The sequence below is a fragment of the Pararge aegeria genome, chromosome 17 (genome assembly GCF_905163445.1).
Source record: "Pararge aegeria chromosome 17, ilParAegt1.1, whole genome shotgun sequence".
In the NCBI taxonomy this organism is placed as follows: Eukaryota; Metazoa; Arthropoda; class Insecta; order Lepidoptera; family Nymphalidae; genus Pararge; species Pararge aegeria.
The window spans coordinates 757,510-773,978 of NC_053196.1; the positions used below are offsets into that span (position 1 = coordinate 757,510).

Consider the following 16,469-nt stretch of genomic DNA (forward strand, 5'->3'; position numbering starts at 1 on the left):
TAGCAAAAAAACTAAAACTGGTTACACATTTAATTTAAATTATCAAAATGACTGACTGGTTTATCAGGATTCAGGATTAATAAACCTACTTTAATCCAATCGTAATGTGCTACAAATAATTAATTTAAGTATTAATTACTCACGTATTAAAGAAGGCTCGGAATCACTCAGGGAGCGATGGAAAGAGCTATGTTAGGAGTATCTCTACGTGATAGTCGCAAAGCTAAAGTGGCAATGGGCGGGGCACATAGTTCGGAGAACCGATGGACGTTGGGGTTCCAAGGCGTTGGAGTGGCAACCCCACACCGGTAAACGCAGCGTTGGTTGACCCCCAACCAGTTGGACAGACGACATCAAGCGAATCGCGGGATGCCGCTGGATACAAGCGGCCCCGAATCGTGGAGTTTGGAACGCCCAACACGGAAGACCTGTGTCCAGCAGTGGACGTCAATCGGTATATAGGATGATGATGATTATTTCTACTCTTCTCTTTCGTACTCTAGCTCCACAGATCGTCATGAGATCCTTTTGAAAACTAAATGGAAGCAACTAGTACTGACCCTTTAAATAAAGAAAAAGTTGATAGTTGCATATTATGCACATCTCTTTTTGAAGATAGGCCATAGAATAGGCATAGGCAATAAAAACTTTTCTATAGCCAGATATCTTTCTGACAAAGGACTTACACTCGAGGTTATATTGGATTGGATGAGTAAAATCAATCTAATTTAAAATCCTTAGATAGCAGATCGAATGTGGTGGTGATATTCTTTTCGTACTCATACTCCAAGCAAGGAAAGTACCTACTAAATTCAATCGGCCATCTAAAGATTTTGGATTAAGCTGGATTATTTACTTGAATATTGAGGAATAATCAATAACTATTATTTTCAATAAATTATTTATATACAGTAAGTGCGAATGTTGTAAATTCCAACTTAAATATTAGGCGTCAGTCAGCTTTGGTCCCTTCAACTGGAAAGATGATTTCCAGTATTTGGGGGTCAATCTTCTACAGGGGTATGATTCCATGTTACATTCGTTGACGGATCCAGTTGAAGAATGCCGTGACCCTCATGAAACCAGCTGGATGGCCGCTCTGGCACCCGGCGCGGTGCACAAAAGACGTTACACCAATCTGCGTGGTACAAAAAGTATGCTTCAAATTAAATGGTACTGTCTATATAAATCTTAATAACAAGACATTAGAAATATCCTTTAGCACTTTCAGCATCCTTTTGGCATAGTGGCGTAAAAGCAGTCGATATGCGCTGTCGCGAACATCCCGAACGCAGTGCAATAAGCTTTGCAGCCCCGTCAGCACCCTGGACGCATTGTTATATTATTGTTATTTATTTATTATTTATATTACGCCATTAACCTTAAGTATAGAAAACACTGATCTACACAACGCGTACGCGCACGCGCTTTGAGTCATATATTTCTGTTTTTCTCAACAACAAGTAGTTGTTTTACAGCGTAAGAGGCGAAGTAGTTTAAAAATTACAATAAAGTCAAAAACTGTTACAATTTTTTTGTCAAAATTTGAGTGCACTAGTATAAGGATTTCTTTGGTACTGTCACATGTTTAGAGAGGTCAGTGGTCAATCTACCACCTACCGCCAGCTTAGCCAAGACCAAAAAAAGGCATAAGACCAAATACTTTTACTTTACGTTACGCAAATGTTCTAGATTCTGTTATTAGAATAGATTCGTTTAGAATCAAATATAAAGTATGGACGTCAAAAATTACGTCTTTCTAACTCCAAAGTTATTCCACTATTACCAATAATTACCAGTTGGGTTAGGGAATGGTCCGAGGTACGATTCCTGACTGAAATACTTAGTTTAAAAATGTTATCTATATATATAAAAGATAAATCCACTGACTCACTGACTAATCACGAAATCTTTGGAAGTATAAAGCCTAAAAATCCCCCTTTAAGGGTGGGAAAATAGGGATGAAAGGTTTTGCAGATTTGACCTGATATTAGAAAACTGGTTTCTTTTAAAGCATAGACATCATTTCAGGAAATATTTTATACAAATTTACCCCTCAAGGGGTAAATCTTAGCAAATGGGATAAATATATTCTTTGAAACAATACACTGGCTATTTTTACGCTTCGCACCCAAAGGGTACCACCTGACAGTCTATCTGTCCGTCAGTCACCAGGCTGTACTCATGAACCGTCATAGTAAGTTAGTTAAAATTTTTACATTATGTATTTCTGTTGCCGCTATAACAATAAATACTAAAAAACGGAACAAAGTAAATATTTAAGGGGACTCCCATACAACAGACATGTTTTTTTCACACCGTTTTATATATAACTAGCTGTTGCCCGCGATTTCGTCTGATTTAGTTTTTTGGTGTGGCATTAAATTTAGTAGTAAGTAGTTCTATAAAAATTTACAGTACTCAGTATCGCTAAGCCTTGAATTAGGGGTTTGCTGCTGTCCGCTGAGGAGTTCTGTCCTCTATCTCCAACCACAGTTAGGACAAAGTTAAATATCTACATACAGAAATAATTATTTAAATCGGTTATAATTTGTCGGAGTTATAGTATAAATCGTCAAACACTCTCATCCCCTCTCCCAAAGGAACCGAGCTTAATGTCGGGATAAAAAGTATCCTTCTAACACTTCCAAGAACATGTGTACAAAGTTTCATGTGGATCGGTTAAGTAGTTTTTGCGTGAAAGCGTAACAATCAAACTTACATTCACATTTATAATATTAGTAGGGATAGGGAAAGGGATAGTACGGAACAATTCGTGCGCGAGTCTGACTCGCACTTAGCCGGTTTTTTTTAAATGTATGTAGCTGCTTGAATTTGATGTAGCGGGGATCGAATAAAATGGAATACTGACCAGCTGTCTACCAGCACCAGTGCCGATGACCAGGGGTCCGCCGGAGTCGCCACTGCACGTGCTGGTGCGGCCATTGGCGGTGCCGGTGCAGATCACCGAGGCCACGATTGTGCTCGTGCCGTAGGAGTTGGCGCATAACGCGTTGGTGATGACCTGCAGGCTCACGTGGCTTAGAAGCTGGTTCTGCCCGATGTTGGCGGCTAAAGTATACAGTTATTGCCGTGAGTACAAATCGTTGATAAGTGTTAACCTATCTGTATTATTGGATAGAAGCAGGCGCTACCTTGCGGAAATCCATGATATATTATGAAAATAAAGCTTAACTTGCTATAGTCCGCGAAAAACATAAGAATCTGTACGGTGTGATTTATATTTTCTTTAATCCTTCTCTCTTTCTCTACGCACGTTTCGCTCCGAAACCTGAGTATCCTCATTGCGGAGCAGGAGTTGATGCTCCGGTTAGCAAATTAAGCTTAATTTTCATAATCTATCTCTATTATTAGCCCTCGACGCAAAAACGAGACGAGGTGTGATTAGTTTGACGCGTCTTTCTGTGTGTGTATAGCTGTGAATCTGTCTGTGGCATCGTAGCTCCCGAACGGATAAAACGATTTTGATTTTGTTTTCTCTTTTGCTGGAAAGGTGAATTAGTCGGGTGGATTACATATTTATTGAAATATATGATGGGTATCAAATGCTTAGCTTCACTGGTAGAATAATGTAAATAAGATTTAAATTGAAATATATGTTTGAGTAGGCACTTGTAATTTGTTTTGTTTATCTCTTCCTTAATAGTTACTTATTACATAGATAGTTGCACAGGATATATAGATGATTTATAATGAATAAAATCTCCAGTAAGAGTTATAAAAAACTTAAGGATAGGCATTGTAAGAGTTATAAAAAGCCTATAGCTATATAAGAGATTGTCTTCATTTTATATCATCTGCATACCCTATGCACGCCACTGAGTTTACTCCATTTTTTAAGTTTGTACATAGGTATGCAAAAACTGACAGATAAAAAGACAATGTATCTTACTATCGCTGGTCCTCCCGAACCCGGCAGCCACAGCCCAGGACCCAACGAAGAGGTTCGATCCAGATGCCAGGTTAACAATGTTGACATTATCTAAAATTAAACGTGGGATATTAACATCTTAAATCAGTTAAAAAATAAAAATAAACTTAGTTAACTCGCCTTCCTAAATTGTGAGTTAATTGACTGAATATGTAAACTAAACTACTCGTAACTGCCCTCTTTAAGTCGGATGAAGAATTTTATTGACCCGCTATCCGTTAGCTGAGCTGCTTAATAAAACTATGAAATTACATAAAAGTCTGTTCAGCCATTTTATTTTAAATTTTTATTACACTCAGGTTAATTTTTCTTTTATGTAGCTACTTTAATCCCAATGTTTATACTATCTCAATGCAAAATACAATGGGTGCATATCAACCCATTAGCGGCCCACTACAGGGCACGGGTGTGATGAGTAATGAGAAGTGGTTAAGCCGTAGCCCACCACGTTTTCCCAGTGCGTGATGGGCACTTGGTGGACTCCACACGCCTTTGAGAACATTATGACTCTCAGGCATGTAGATTTCCTAACGATATTTTCGTTCACCGTTGAAGCAAGTGATATTTTAATTGCTTAAAACGCATATAACATAGAAAAGCTAGAGGTGCTTGCTTGGATTAGAACTCGGCCCCTCGAAAGTGAAACCGAAGTCCCAACCACTAGGCTATCACGTTCTCTTTCGCATTTATAGTATGCGATTATCTTTCATACAACAAGACCATTAAGTAGAAGTTTTATATAGTAGTTATATACGTAATGTAGAGAAATAAATCATTCATTCAAGATGTGTTAAAATGTAGTGTAACAACCAAGTGTTTTACACGTTCTTACATTACAATGGCGATATTAGTATGAGGTCCTTACATATGAATATATTTAGTTAATCAAAGTAGTAATCCAACTATTGCTCTCTATGCACTTTTGCCACCTCATAAGTAATTCATTGATCCCTTTACTAAAAAAAAACATTTGGATGGGAGTTGATAAAATCTTTAAAGGCGCTTTGAAGACTGCCAATCAAAGTTTAAGTTTTTCCCTTACAAGAAGTTATCCAAATTTTGAAAGAAATAGTAGTCTGTTGGAAAAATGTCCGGGGAGTGCGTTGGCTGCCTTAGACTTTCAATTGGAGCTTATAATTTAGTAGCCTTCCTGGGAGTCCGTGTGCTAAAGCAGCAGTGCCCTAGAGCGATTGACCAGCCTCGGTTGTGTAGCAGCTAGCTTTTGCAGTTGCTGACAAAAGACATCCGCCGTAATCGTCTCGCCAGATTTAAGAAAGCTATAGTGAACGACACCGGCGCTAGTCCACCCAACGCTGAAAAGTTATTTTGTTTGAGTCAATTTTCGCTTGGGGCAGGATTTGGGCTTAGCCATTGCGATGAGCGAATCCACTTTTCATCACAGGTAATTATTCTGCAGCTAGCTCGGACGTTGTTTGCGATAAACCCGCTTTAACAATATCTTTCAATTTTTCATTATCAACTTTGTTCTCCGGCTGTCCACGGGGCTTGTTCTGGAGAACGAAATTTCCAAAACGAAAATGTTGAAACCAAAAAACCCACTGCAATTTCTTATGCGAAACGGACGCAATACGCATAATTAATCCTTCGAGTCATTTCTGCAGCACTGGTGCCACGGTGGAACTCGTACTCGTAAATAACGCGATATTTCAAGTTTAAAAAAACCAAAAGAGGAAACAACAAATTAAATTGGGCAACACAAAAGCATTAGTAAATAGCTGTATACATTTGAAATTAGGATTCCAAACCAATGAGGAGATATTTGAGATCAAAGTCGCTGGTACGACAAAACGCCAATTTCATAGGCAAGGACTTAACATTCCAATCTATGCCAATGCGCTGTTACAATAAAGTGCATTGTAAGACTGGCAGATATACAATAAAGTTCAGCTTTGTATAGAAGCAGGCGTTACTTTGCAGAATTCCACGATATACCTACTATGAAAATTAAGCTTAATTTGCTGTACTCCGCACAAAGCATATATAAGCGGAGATATATAAACCGAATTTGATGGGTTTGGGATTCTGGGTTATTAAAAGGGCAAATGCTTCGTGTAATATAAACACACGTTCCTCATTCTTGGCTGATACTTGGCTGACACACTATCGTCTGCCTTGATTACACGTGCAGGTTTAACAAAGTAAGCTTAATTCTATATTCATTTATTATTTATGTACCATAAATTGTGATTGTGAACATATGATGCATGAAGTGAACAAAGGAAAGCTTATCTCTATAAGATATCTCTCCCACTTACCCCAGGATGTGAGTAAGATGATTTTATTGTGGTATAGGTCAAATAAAGGTGCAATATACTAAATGATGTCAAAAAGACAAAGTCGTTAAAACAAAACGATAATGGCACTTACTGCTTAAGCCTATCCGATTAATGATAATGATGGCCATATCATTGTTCAAGGTCCGCTCATTGTAGTTAGCGTGCAATTGAACAGTCCTTGTGTTCACACGAGTGCCGCCCGAGAAGAGGCGTACGGAGCCGAGTACGACAGTCAGTTGACTGGCCTGGGAATTCCCGTGTCGCCAGCAGTGGGCGGCGGTCAACAGCCTGGTCGCGGATAAGAGAGAGGACCCGCATACTGACTGTCTGTTTCCTTGCAGCTGAATTACCAGGCCACCCTGAGAAAGAGAAAGGTTATAGATTTATTTAGACGGTCGATATGTATAAAAAAACTCATCAATTATCTTAGTATCCCACTAGCTACGCTTACTTTGGGGCTGGCGATGTGTGTGGATTTTCTTACAGTACAGTACGGTAGGTACAGTTACGGTTGGTGGACATAGGACGTCACTTTGCAGTTCGTGGTCCTTGCATGCCCTGCGAAGTGTTGCTTTGTTTATTGGCGACGGTTTTCCAATCACTACCAGCTGGGCATTCTGCTTGGCCCGTCAACTATTACGATAGAAAACACATATTGCTATTAGTCGAAATTCTCCCCGAAATTATATACTTCTGACAGAATACTGGCAGAATGATTTCGAAAACCAAATGTTTCCGCATAATAATTCTACATACTATAAACAAATTAAGTTGGCAACCCATTTACTGGCATGTATTAAATTTATCAATCAGTAAGATAGGTCAGCCGGTGCGCATCACCATTTTTAGCAATAAGATCTTATCACCGATCCATTGGAAAGCAGGCTGTGTCAGATAGCTAAAGATGTAGACAAAATTGAATAAGACTTACCAAATGAGGGTGTTGCCCAAGGGTGGAATGACTTCCACCAACGATCCTCGCGCCGTCGAAGTCCATAGACTCCTCGGTGGCCTTGATACGTGCTGCCTCAGCAATACCAAACTCTTCATGGTAATCCTCCCAAATTGGGGAGACTTCGGCTGAGGCAGCCACGCACAACCCGAGGACAATCAGTAACAGTTGCATGGTAGCGACTAGTAAAGAATACGTTCAAATCTGGCCTTATAAACTTAATTATAATCTTATCACAGGATTCAAAATCAATCATCAATTATTAATTAAGCGTTAAAGAATTTTTTTATGGCCTTCCCCACATTTTTGGGCTTTATTGGATTTGTAGATTAATGTATAAAACACAAAAAGGCATAGATTAACGTATTACAATTCTAATATCTTTTTTTATACGAATGCCTAACACACTCCGGCATTCTGGCACTCCGTTGAGCAAAACGACGCGGAAATGTAGGCTGGCTAATACTTTCATTTGCTCCAGTTGGGTTTCAGTTATGTTCATACGGAGGCGCACCTATAGAAAAATTCAGCTGAGGTATCATCGTATAAAAGTCTTCCAGAGTCTCTGTCATTATGACTACATTTCGGCAATGGGTGATGTACTCGCCGTTGATGTTGTTGCCTAGGCCGCTCCAATATAATAATAATTATAATAATCTGAATTTAAATAATAATAATAATTTGAAACAGTTGTTGTGATCCTTCATATCGTTCGTAGGCATCATAACATGTCTCATGCTCACAAACATCTCGATCTATTTACATCGATCGCGGGTTCGTTGAGCAAAAACGGTGATATTCAGGAGCGACTTCCCTCAGCAATAACTAGTCCAGTCAATTTCGTTTTATCGCCCGTAAAACTGGGCTTTCTGTCACACCGCAGCGTAATAATTTAAAAAACGGTTGCATATTTAGTATCATGCACTTTTTGACGCCTATAATATTTTGCAGTTATTGTACGCATGCTTGTATATTGTACTAGAAGTCCAATATGTGACAATGCAGTCTGTAGTAGGAAGGGCCTTAAACTGAAATGGGTGTAGCAGTTTATATGACCGCTAAAGAGTGATCTGCGCTGCTACCTTATAGTTAGTATGGATACCGCCTAACGATTTAGCGATCCGTTATGGTGTCATGTATGTACTAATTATGGGGATCACAGTGTATTAATACACTGTGATCACACAAATATTTAATAATATGTGTACAAAAAATATTTTTAGTTTATTATGAGTTTAAACTAATAATAAACTAAAAATATTTTTTCGTTCTTATAAGAATAGAATGCCATAAAATCCAATTATATAGAAAGAAAAGAGTGGCATGATGATACATGTAAGGCTCACTATCTCGCTCAGTAAAGACGAACATTATTATTTATTTATCTACTCATATTTAAGTATTTATGGTATATTAAGATTGGTATTAGCATATTTATTTTTTATATTTATCAATAGTATTTTTTTATTTTGTGTAGTCTGGTTTATGTATTAGTATGTAGATAGATGGGCCTCATAAGAAGGCTTAGAGTCACTCAGCGGGCGATGGAGAGAGCTATGCTCGGAGTATCTCTACGCGATCGAATCAGAAATGTGGAGATTCGTAGAAGAACCAAAGTTACCGACATAGCTCAACGAGTCGCGAAGCTTAAGTGGCAATGGGCCGGGCACATAGTTCGGAGAAAGGATGGACGTTGGGGTCCCAAGGTGCTGGAATGGCAGCCCCGTACTGGAAAGCGCAGCGTTGGTCGACCCCCAACGAGGTGGACAGACGACATTGAGCGCGTCGCAGGTAGCCGCTGGATCCAAGCGGCTCAGAATCGTGGAACTTGGAACTCTCTACAAAAGACCTATGTCCAGCAGTGGACGTCTATCGGTTGATGTGTGTGTGTGATGTAGATAGATACCCACCTATTTGTTTTCTTTTTAGTTTTCCTAATCCTAAGGTTGCCTGGCAGAGATCGCTACTTAGCGATAAGGCCGCCTTTTGTATCCTGCTTCATTCTTCATGTGTTTGTTCTTTTTTTTGTCTCGTCTGAGTGGTGTACAAATAAAGAGTATAAATAAATAAATAAATGTAAAACAATGTACGGTGTAAGCGGAGGTCACTTTTATTATTATTTCGGTGAAGGGAGGCTTCCAACTCATTTCACGTACCTACGCTTAATTAACGATTTGCTCAACCACTACCATTTATTTCCGGCTCAGGGACTACAATATTCAATAAAAATGTCAGTGTCCTCGACAGCCGGAGTTAAAGCAAGAAGGTTTATATGGCTTATAAGGGGTCCCCTGGTTCGATTCCCGGCATGAGCATTTTTCATTTATGATTTCCTAATTGGCTCAGTCCCCCCATATAGTTATTTATCTGACAGTAGCTAACTAGTGACGATCTATCATCTAAATAAAAAAAATGTGAATAATGCGTTATACATGAAGATGACCAGTTGGCAACTTGTAGGAAAAGTTACTAAACCAAACGGCAGGGTTGGCTACGACTATAGCTCGTTAACATCCTATCAGCAAAACCATCTTTTAGCCTGTGCGTCTTGAGAGATGATTCAAGCACTGTGTAAGGGAAATACCGCGCGGGCGAAATTTACGGCCGCAATTATAGTTGAACTCGAGCAACCAATACCGCACTGTTATTTGGCGTTGTCCAATCAGATTTAGATAACTGCCTGATCCTACAAGGCATTAGGTTAGGTTAGCGTACTGAGAGAGGACGACGTAGACTCTAATCCGTCCCGCCGCAGAAGAGTCGGGCGTAGCCTCCGGGCGATAGATACGGGGATTCTGTCGCCCGTAAAGGATAAGTCCTCGAATTGAAAGGCACACTCCATGTTCTTGGTGTGCCTTCGATGGTGTTCAGAGGTTCTTGATGTTTACACAGAGAATTGCCTGCCTCGGTAGGCGCCGATGGCTGGGTTGCAGTTGTGTACGAAAGCGTTCCGTTGTGACGAGATGGAACACCGTGGGGTTTTAGTCACCATGAGAATTTCCCTACGAGAAAAAAAAAGGACATAGCGTACTGGGCATAGAAAACGAAAGAATACGAGGTAGTTATTTATTTTTATAAGCGTTGGCGAATCCAGGCGTTGAATGACGTCACCCGGACGAACCCGGCTGGCTGGCCGCGCTGGCAGCCGGAGCTGTGTACGAAGGATGTCACACCGATCTGATGACAAACAAAAGCATCATCATCTTCAGTATTCTCCTCGGATAAAAATAAAATAATATAAATATTTTCCGTCTCTTCAAATAACTCTATGCCAAAAATCAAGTGGATTGGTTGCTAAGTTAGGGCGTTAAGGAAGGACACACAAACAAATTAACAAACACACTTTCACATTTTTAATATGTAAGAATTTCTAGCCTACTAAAGGGCATGCAAAAAAATTGGCGACCACATTGGTTTAGAAATTTTTGTAGTGTATTGTCAAACCCTTTCATTCCCGTATTGTAGGAGTTGAGAAAAAATATGTATTTGCCCATTTTGTGGCGGCGGCGATCTTGAACCTATCAAGCATAACGTAGAAGACTTTCCGACTAAACAAAAAAAAAACTAAATCAAATAAGTTCATCCGTTCGGGGGAGAAACCAACAAACGCACACACAGAAATGTCAAACTTATAACACCCCGTCGTTTTTGTCTCAAGTTAAAATAATCTAAATGGACCTGTTGTCGATTAGCCCCAGTGCCGATGTCCAGCGGCCCGCCGGAGTCTCCTTGGCAGGTTCCGCGCCCGCCCGTGGTGGCCGTGCAGATTACGGAGCCAATGACCACGTTGGGACCGTACACGCCAGCGCACGCCGCGTTGGTGATGACCTGCATGGCCACGTGCCGCAGCGACTGGCTCTGGGTTATTCCTTGGTCTGAAATAGATATTTATTTATTTATCTTCGCCCATGCTTTAAATCCTTTTATAGTGAAACTTTTATTGCATCGTCTCAAACTTTTTAGGCTGTATGTTGCATGTCGCGTGACGGTCGGCCGCGGAATAGGGATAAAGTGACAGGCTCTTTCAGCCGATACCAATATCTATGTTAAATGTCTATAATGTGAAAAAAAGTTTTAAACCACACAAACCTTTTTTTTATAGTTATGATTGACAGACCAAGCAGACGGCTCACTTGATAGCAAGTGGAAGTCATAGCCGATAAACAGAGCGATACAGCATTACAACAATGCTGCTTAGCGGCAGAAATAAGCATGGTAGAGTACTTCCAAAAAGCTTTAAAGCTATTAAATGACTGAATGCTTTATATATCTAAAATATCATCCAAACGGATGGTAAAATGTTGTACTGAATTGATGAATTTCATAATTTCACTCCTTTGTTTTTTTTTCATTCGATCAACACATTCTTACTGCTCGATGCGTTCTGTATCAATTTCAAAAAAAGAACTTTGACATTCACGCGCAAACCGCCAGATTTTTTAAAAATCTGAAAAAAACATTTGCAACAAATTAATTATTAGGTATTGAAACAATAAATAATATACTACGGGAATAGCTTGTGTTATTAGTACGAATAATATACACAAATACTTATTATATACAGATAAACAGCGCCGGACACAGAAAACAAGATGGCTGCGTAGCCGGGGAAGGTCTCTTATATATATATATATATATATATATATTATCTATCTCTAGCTATCTAGCGATAAGGTCTCCAAATTGTACCCTCTATTTAACATTTTCCTTCCTCCATTTAACTTGATCTATGAATTGTTTTTTCTGTTACTGTCCCTGTGGTGTAAAATAAAAGTGCTGTCGTTCATTCATTCAATGTCGTATCATTGTGCACTTACTGTCTCCTTGCCTGCCGAAGCCGGAAGCCGTGGCGGTGTTTCCGGCGAACGTGCTAGAGCCACTGGCGATGTTAATACGGTTGATATTATCTGTGAATATAAAAAAAAAACAGAACTTGTATTGAAAATTTGAAGACAGCTGTTACCTAAGCAATTAAATAACTGATCTATCGTGAGGAAACCCGCACGCCTTAGGGTTCTCTATAATGTTCTCAGAGTCTGCACTCGGCCAACGTGGTGGCAGACCCGTGCCCTGCTGTCGGTCAGTAATGGGTTGATACTGATGATGATGCAGAGTACAGGCTCAGGAGAGAGGGTTTAGAGCATTCACTCAACACGCTACTCCAGTGCGTGATGGGGGTTAACGTCAGTAATTTTTAAATTTAACAGCATCTCAAAGAATAAGTAGATATCTAAGCTTGAGTAGCTTTGATTGTAGGAGAATGTTATCGAAGATGATTGATGATGAAATTTCATTGTAAAGAAGATTTGGAAAAAATTACTAAACACGGCATTAAAAATATGATTTTCAAGCAATATTCAGAAAAGCTTAGGTACTTAGTCTACATTGTACATAATTTTGCGTATAGCAAGTTACTGTGATCAAATTACCAAAACAAAATGAACGAATATCTTATAAATGAATGCAGCTAAGATATGGTTCATAAAATTACTAAGAACTCTATAAATAAAGTGGTTTTGGTTTTTAGTGGTAAACATTAGTTTTTAATAACTTGGAAATCACCTATCAGCCATTCATCCGTCAGCTGATTGTGACACCTTGGATTGGACGGAGATATGGATTTCACGAAGGGTAGAAATTAAAGGAGAAATAGGGTTTCGGCTGAGGATTTCTCTGTTCATCTGTTACAAAGTTAATTAGACCAATTCTAGGCAGTGAGCACGTAAAGGATTAGTCCTCAGTCTTACCTAAAGGTCTACATGATCTTCACTCTCACCCTAGATCATTTGCCAACACCAGTATTTGAGGTCTGGTTGTGAGACGGAGATAATTTAACTTGCCAAACTAAAGTGGGCATTCAGGGCGAACCTGATATTAAGTGGATAACTATCGCCTGTAAACAGAGCTGTATGTTGTAGGGAGCAAAGAACTCGCCATACAAATTGCCGCCCTGTGTCCATCAGCATCATGTCTTTCAGACTAGAACACAGCAATTCTCAGGATGAGCTCTGTCAAAAAAGATCGAATGCTAAGGTGAACCCACGTCCGCCCAGGTGGTGCTTGGGTTTCCCCGTTCGCGAGCTCTAAGTGGGGCCTAAGTGGGGCCTACTTAGAGCGGTTGCTGAAGCGGCGCCATAGCGTGCTGTCATACTGTCTTGTGCAGGTATTTACCGGAAATGGCTGTTTCGGCAAGAACTTGCACGGGATCGCGGAAAGGGAGGCCTCGCCGACCGGCCACGTGTGTGGTGCGCCTGAAAACACAGCGCTCCATAGTCTGGCAGAATCGCGTCACGAACGCCGCCAAAGCACTCACTCCTGGACGGCAAAATCTCGCTGTCGACCGTTATCAATCTGATGTTCGGCAGCGAGCAGGGCTAGTATACCGCTGTCTAGTTCGGCGAAGCCGTATTGACTTTGAAGGAGGCCTCGGAGAGAGACAGAGAGATGCTCTTTCTCTCTGCAGAAGGAGGACTGGTGGCAGGAGGCGCAGATATGCGCATTTTATGCCACCCTCGTAGACACCGCTGCTTGCCTCCGACGGGTGAGCTGGGGCGTCAAAGTTTGCATGCGACCGCGATCCTGTGATGCCCACTAGGCGCGGGCGGCTTCGCTGGGTTATAGTGGGCATTCTGACTAATGCTTTACCAGCCAGCGAGTCTCAGATACCCTTCTGGAGGCTTCCTACATCCGACTGACCAGCCTCCAGCCCCCTTAATGCATTTCCCAGCTTCAAAAAAAAAGGTGGTGATTGTGTTGAAGTGGTTGATATGCTTTACACTTACTGTTGAAAGTAATCCTAGTGGTTAGCATAATGATGGCGATGTCATTGTTAAGGTTGCCCTCGTTGTAGTTGGCGTGCATTTGGACGTTGTTGCTGGTGAGCCGCAGGCCGCCAGTGAACAGACGCACGGAGCCCATCACGGCGGTGAGCTGCCGACCCTGGCTGTTGCGGTGTCGCCAGCAGTGGGCGGCAGTAAGCAGTCTATTGTTGGAGACGATGGATGAGCCGCATACTGATTCACTGCCACTGGTTAGAACGACGATTAGGCCAGCCTGAAGAGCAAGACTTCTTATCAGAACACCAGCTTATTATCTATATATATAAATATATATATATGATGTGAGAATGGTAAGGTTTTTTCTTGTTCTTATTTATATACATATAGATATAGATATATGTATATATAAATAAGCCGTCAATTAAACATTAACACATTGATTTAATATGTAGGTAAAGATGTAGAATGGTAAGGTTGTTTCTTCTGCCTTAGGTTAGCTTTAATGAGAGTCAAAGGGCTCCAAAACACAATACTGCAGTAGTTTTAGCTTTAGAAATGTAATTGTTATCTCAAATCGACGTAAAAAACACAAACTAGCATACAATGACTGAAAGATACTCAAGTTATTAGCACGCAAAAATGACAGTGATTTAAACCACGGGGGGCATACCCACCACAAGAGTTGTTTCGATTTGATTATTATTGGATAACTAAATGTTATGCGAAAAAAACATCGATTTGCTTTTAATATTCTATGAAGATCGCAGATCATAATCCTCCGATATATTACAATACAATAAAGTACTTTTAAAAAAAAAAAAACTGAAACTGAATTTAATAATTTAATTTAAATTATTAAATATATTATAGCCCGACACAACCATGGCAGGTGTATGGTGAAAGTCCTTTAACTTACCAAGTGGGGGTGTTGTCCGAGGCTGGACGCCTGGCCGCCAACGATTCTGGCGCCATCGAAGTCCATAGACTGCTCAGCTTGTTTGATTCGCGCGGCCTCAGCGATACCGAACTCTTCATGGTAGTCCTTCCAGATCTCCGCATACTCCGCAGAGGCAGCCACCACCAATCCAACAACGAGCAATAACAGTTTCATTTTGACAGCTTATAGTGATATCCGTGGCCACAGTTTATATACCAAGTAATATCTTATCATTACGTTCAAATGTTATCAATTAATCTTCCTTCCTTTTAATAAAAAAATCGGAAATCCATTTTTGGATTAACCATAATGTTATTTGAATTTGTTTGTTTTTATGTGATTGTAGCATTTTTTCACCACATAACTATATTGATTGCAACGATTTAAATCACTTAAATTGATAAACATTTGCTTGCAATGCTCCACTGAAATTCAATTCAATTGAGTCGATGGTCAGTAATGAAACTGTGTTCTTTTCTATGGAGGTTTTTCAACAAAATGTTTTTTGATAATTCAGAAAAAAGAAATTAAGTTAAGTGGTCTGTTTTCTGTTTTTTGTGTGTCAGAGATTTGAAAAACAAAGATTTTATTGATTGACCATATACGAGTAACATAAAGCCAGTGTTCCATTTTTGAATACCAACTTATTATGAAAATAAAGCTTAATTTGCTACACTCCGCGAACAGCAGCAGAATCTGTATGGTGTAATTTATAATTACTTCAATCCGTATACTCCACACCAAACAGATCCTCGGCAATGTACCCTCTACGCACGTTTCGCTCCGAAACCGGAGCATCCTCCGGAAATGTTAACTTTACAATGAATAATTGTTTTGACTTAACAATTATAAATTACTTGAAGTAATTATAAATTACACCATACAGATTGTGCTGCTGTTCACGGAGTATAGCAAATTAAGCTTTATTTTCATAATATATTATGGATTTCCGCAAAGTAACGCCTGCTTCTATCTAAAAATACCAATTTGATACTTTTTTGTATGCAAAGATGTTTTGACGCCAGCTACTTCCGTGAAGACGGTTAAATTTAACAAAGATTTAATTTTACCATTGTGCATTGCCGCGGAACAACGCCCGGGTGTTCGTTAGGAATAAGAGTAGCCAATGTCTATATCTCCACGATGTATTCTATATTGGTGCACTGGTTGAACCGAATGTAGGTAAGATATTATTAAACCAACAGTCACAATTACCTTACGCATTTTTAATATGGGTATTTTTCATATATATATACTTAAAATTATTTTATTAAATTAAATATTTTATTAATATAATCAATCTTAAGTGAATTCCGGTTTCTTTTGCGTGAATGTTATCTAGTGGAGGTTGGCAATTTCCAGAGTTCTGTTGCACTTCCAGCTTCTTGGGAATTCAACGTCCATCAGTCCCCTAATATCTCACTCATCGCCACTTCAGCTTCAAAACACTTAAAGCTATATCAGTAATTATAATGGCCATTTCTAAAGAAATTTTAAAGATAACCCAAGCTTTTATCGATTATCGCTCGCTGAATTCTCTCAAAGCGGTGAT

General features: G+C 39.7%; 2 protein-coding genes across 2 annotated transcripts; both read right to left on the minus strand.

Moving 5' to 3' along the window:
* Positions 1 to 1,033: 1,033 nt before the first annotated feature.
* Positions 1,034 to 7,375, minus strand: LOC120630929 (collagenase-like). The gene is made up of 5 exons (XM_039900275.1): positions 7,181 to 7,375; positions 6,341 to 6,608; positions 3,914 to 4,003; positions 2,873 to 3,072; positions 1,034 to 1,138 (listed from the first exon to the last, which is right to left on the minus strand). The coding sequence occupies exons 1-5, from the start codon at positions 7,373 to 7,375 to the stop codon at positions 1,034 to 1,036; spliced, it is 858 nt and encodes a 285-aa protein (XP_039756209.1).
* A 2,898-nt stretch (positions 7,376 to 10,273) lies between these two features.
* LOC120631035 (chymotrypsin BI-like) lies at positions 10,274 to 15,091 on the minus strand. The gene is made up of 5 exons (XM_039900430.1): positions 14,897 to 15,091; positions 13,984 to 14,254; positions 12,019 to 12,108; positions 10,880 to 11,076; positions 10,274 to 10,378 (listed from the first exon to the last, which is right to left on the minus strand). Exons 1-5 carry the CDS (start codon positions 15,089 to 15,091, stop codon positions 10,274 to 10,276), a joined length of 858 nt encoding a protein of 285 aa, XP_039756364.1.
* Positions 15,092 to 16,469: the final 1,378 nt, after the last annotated feature.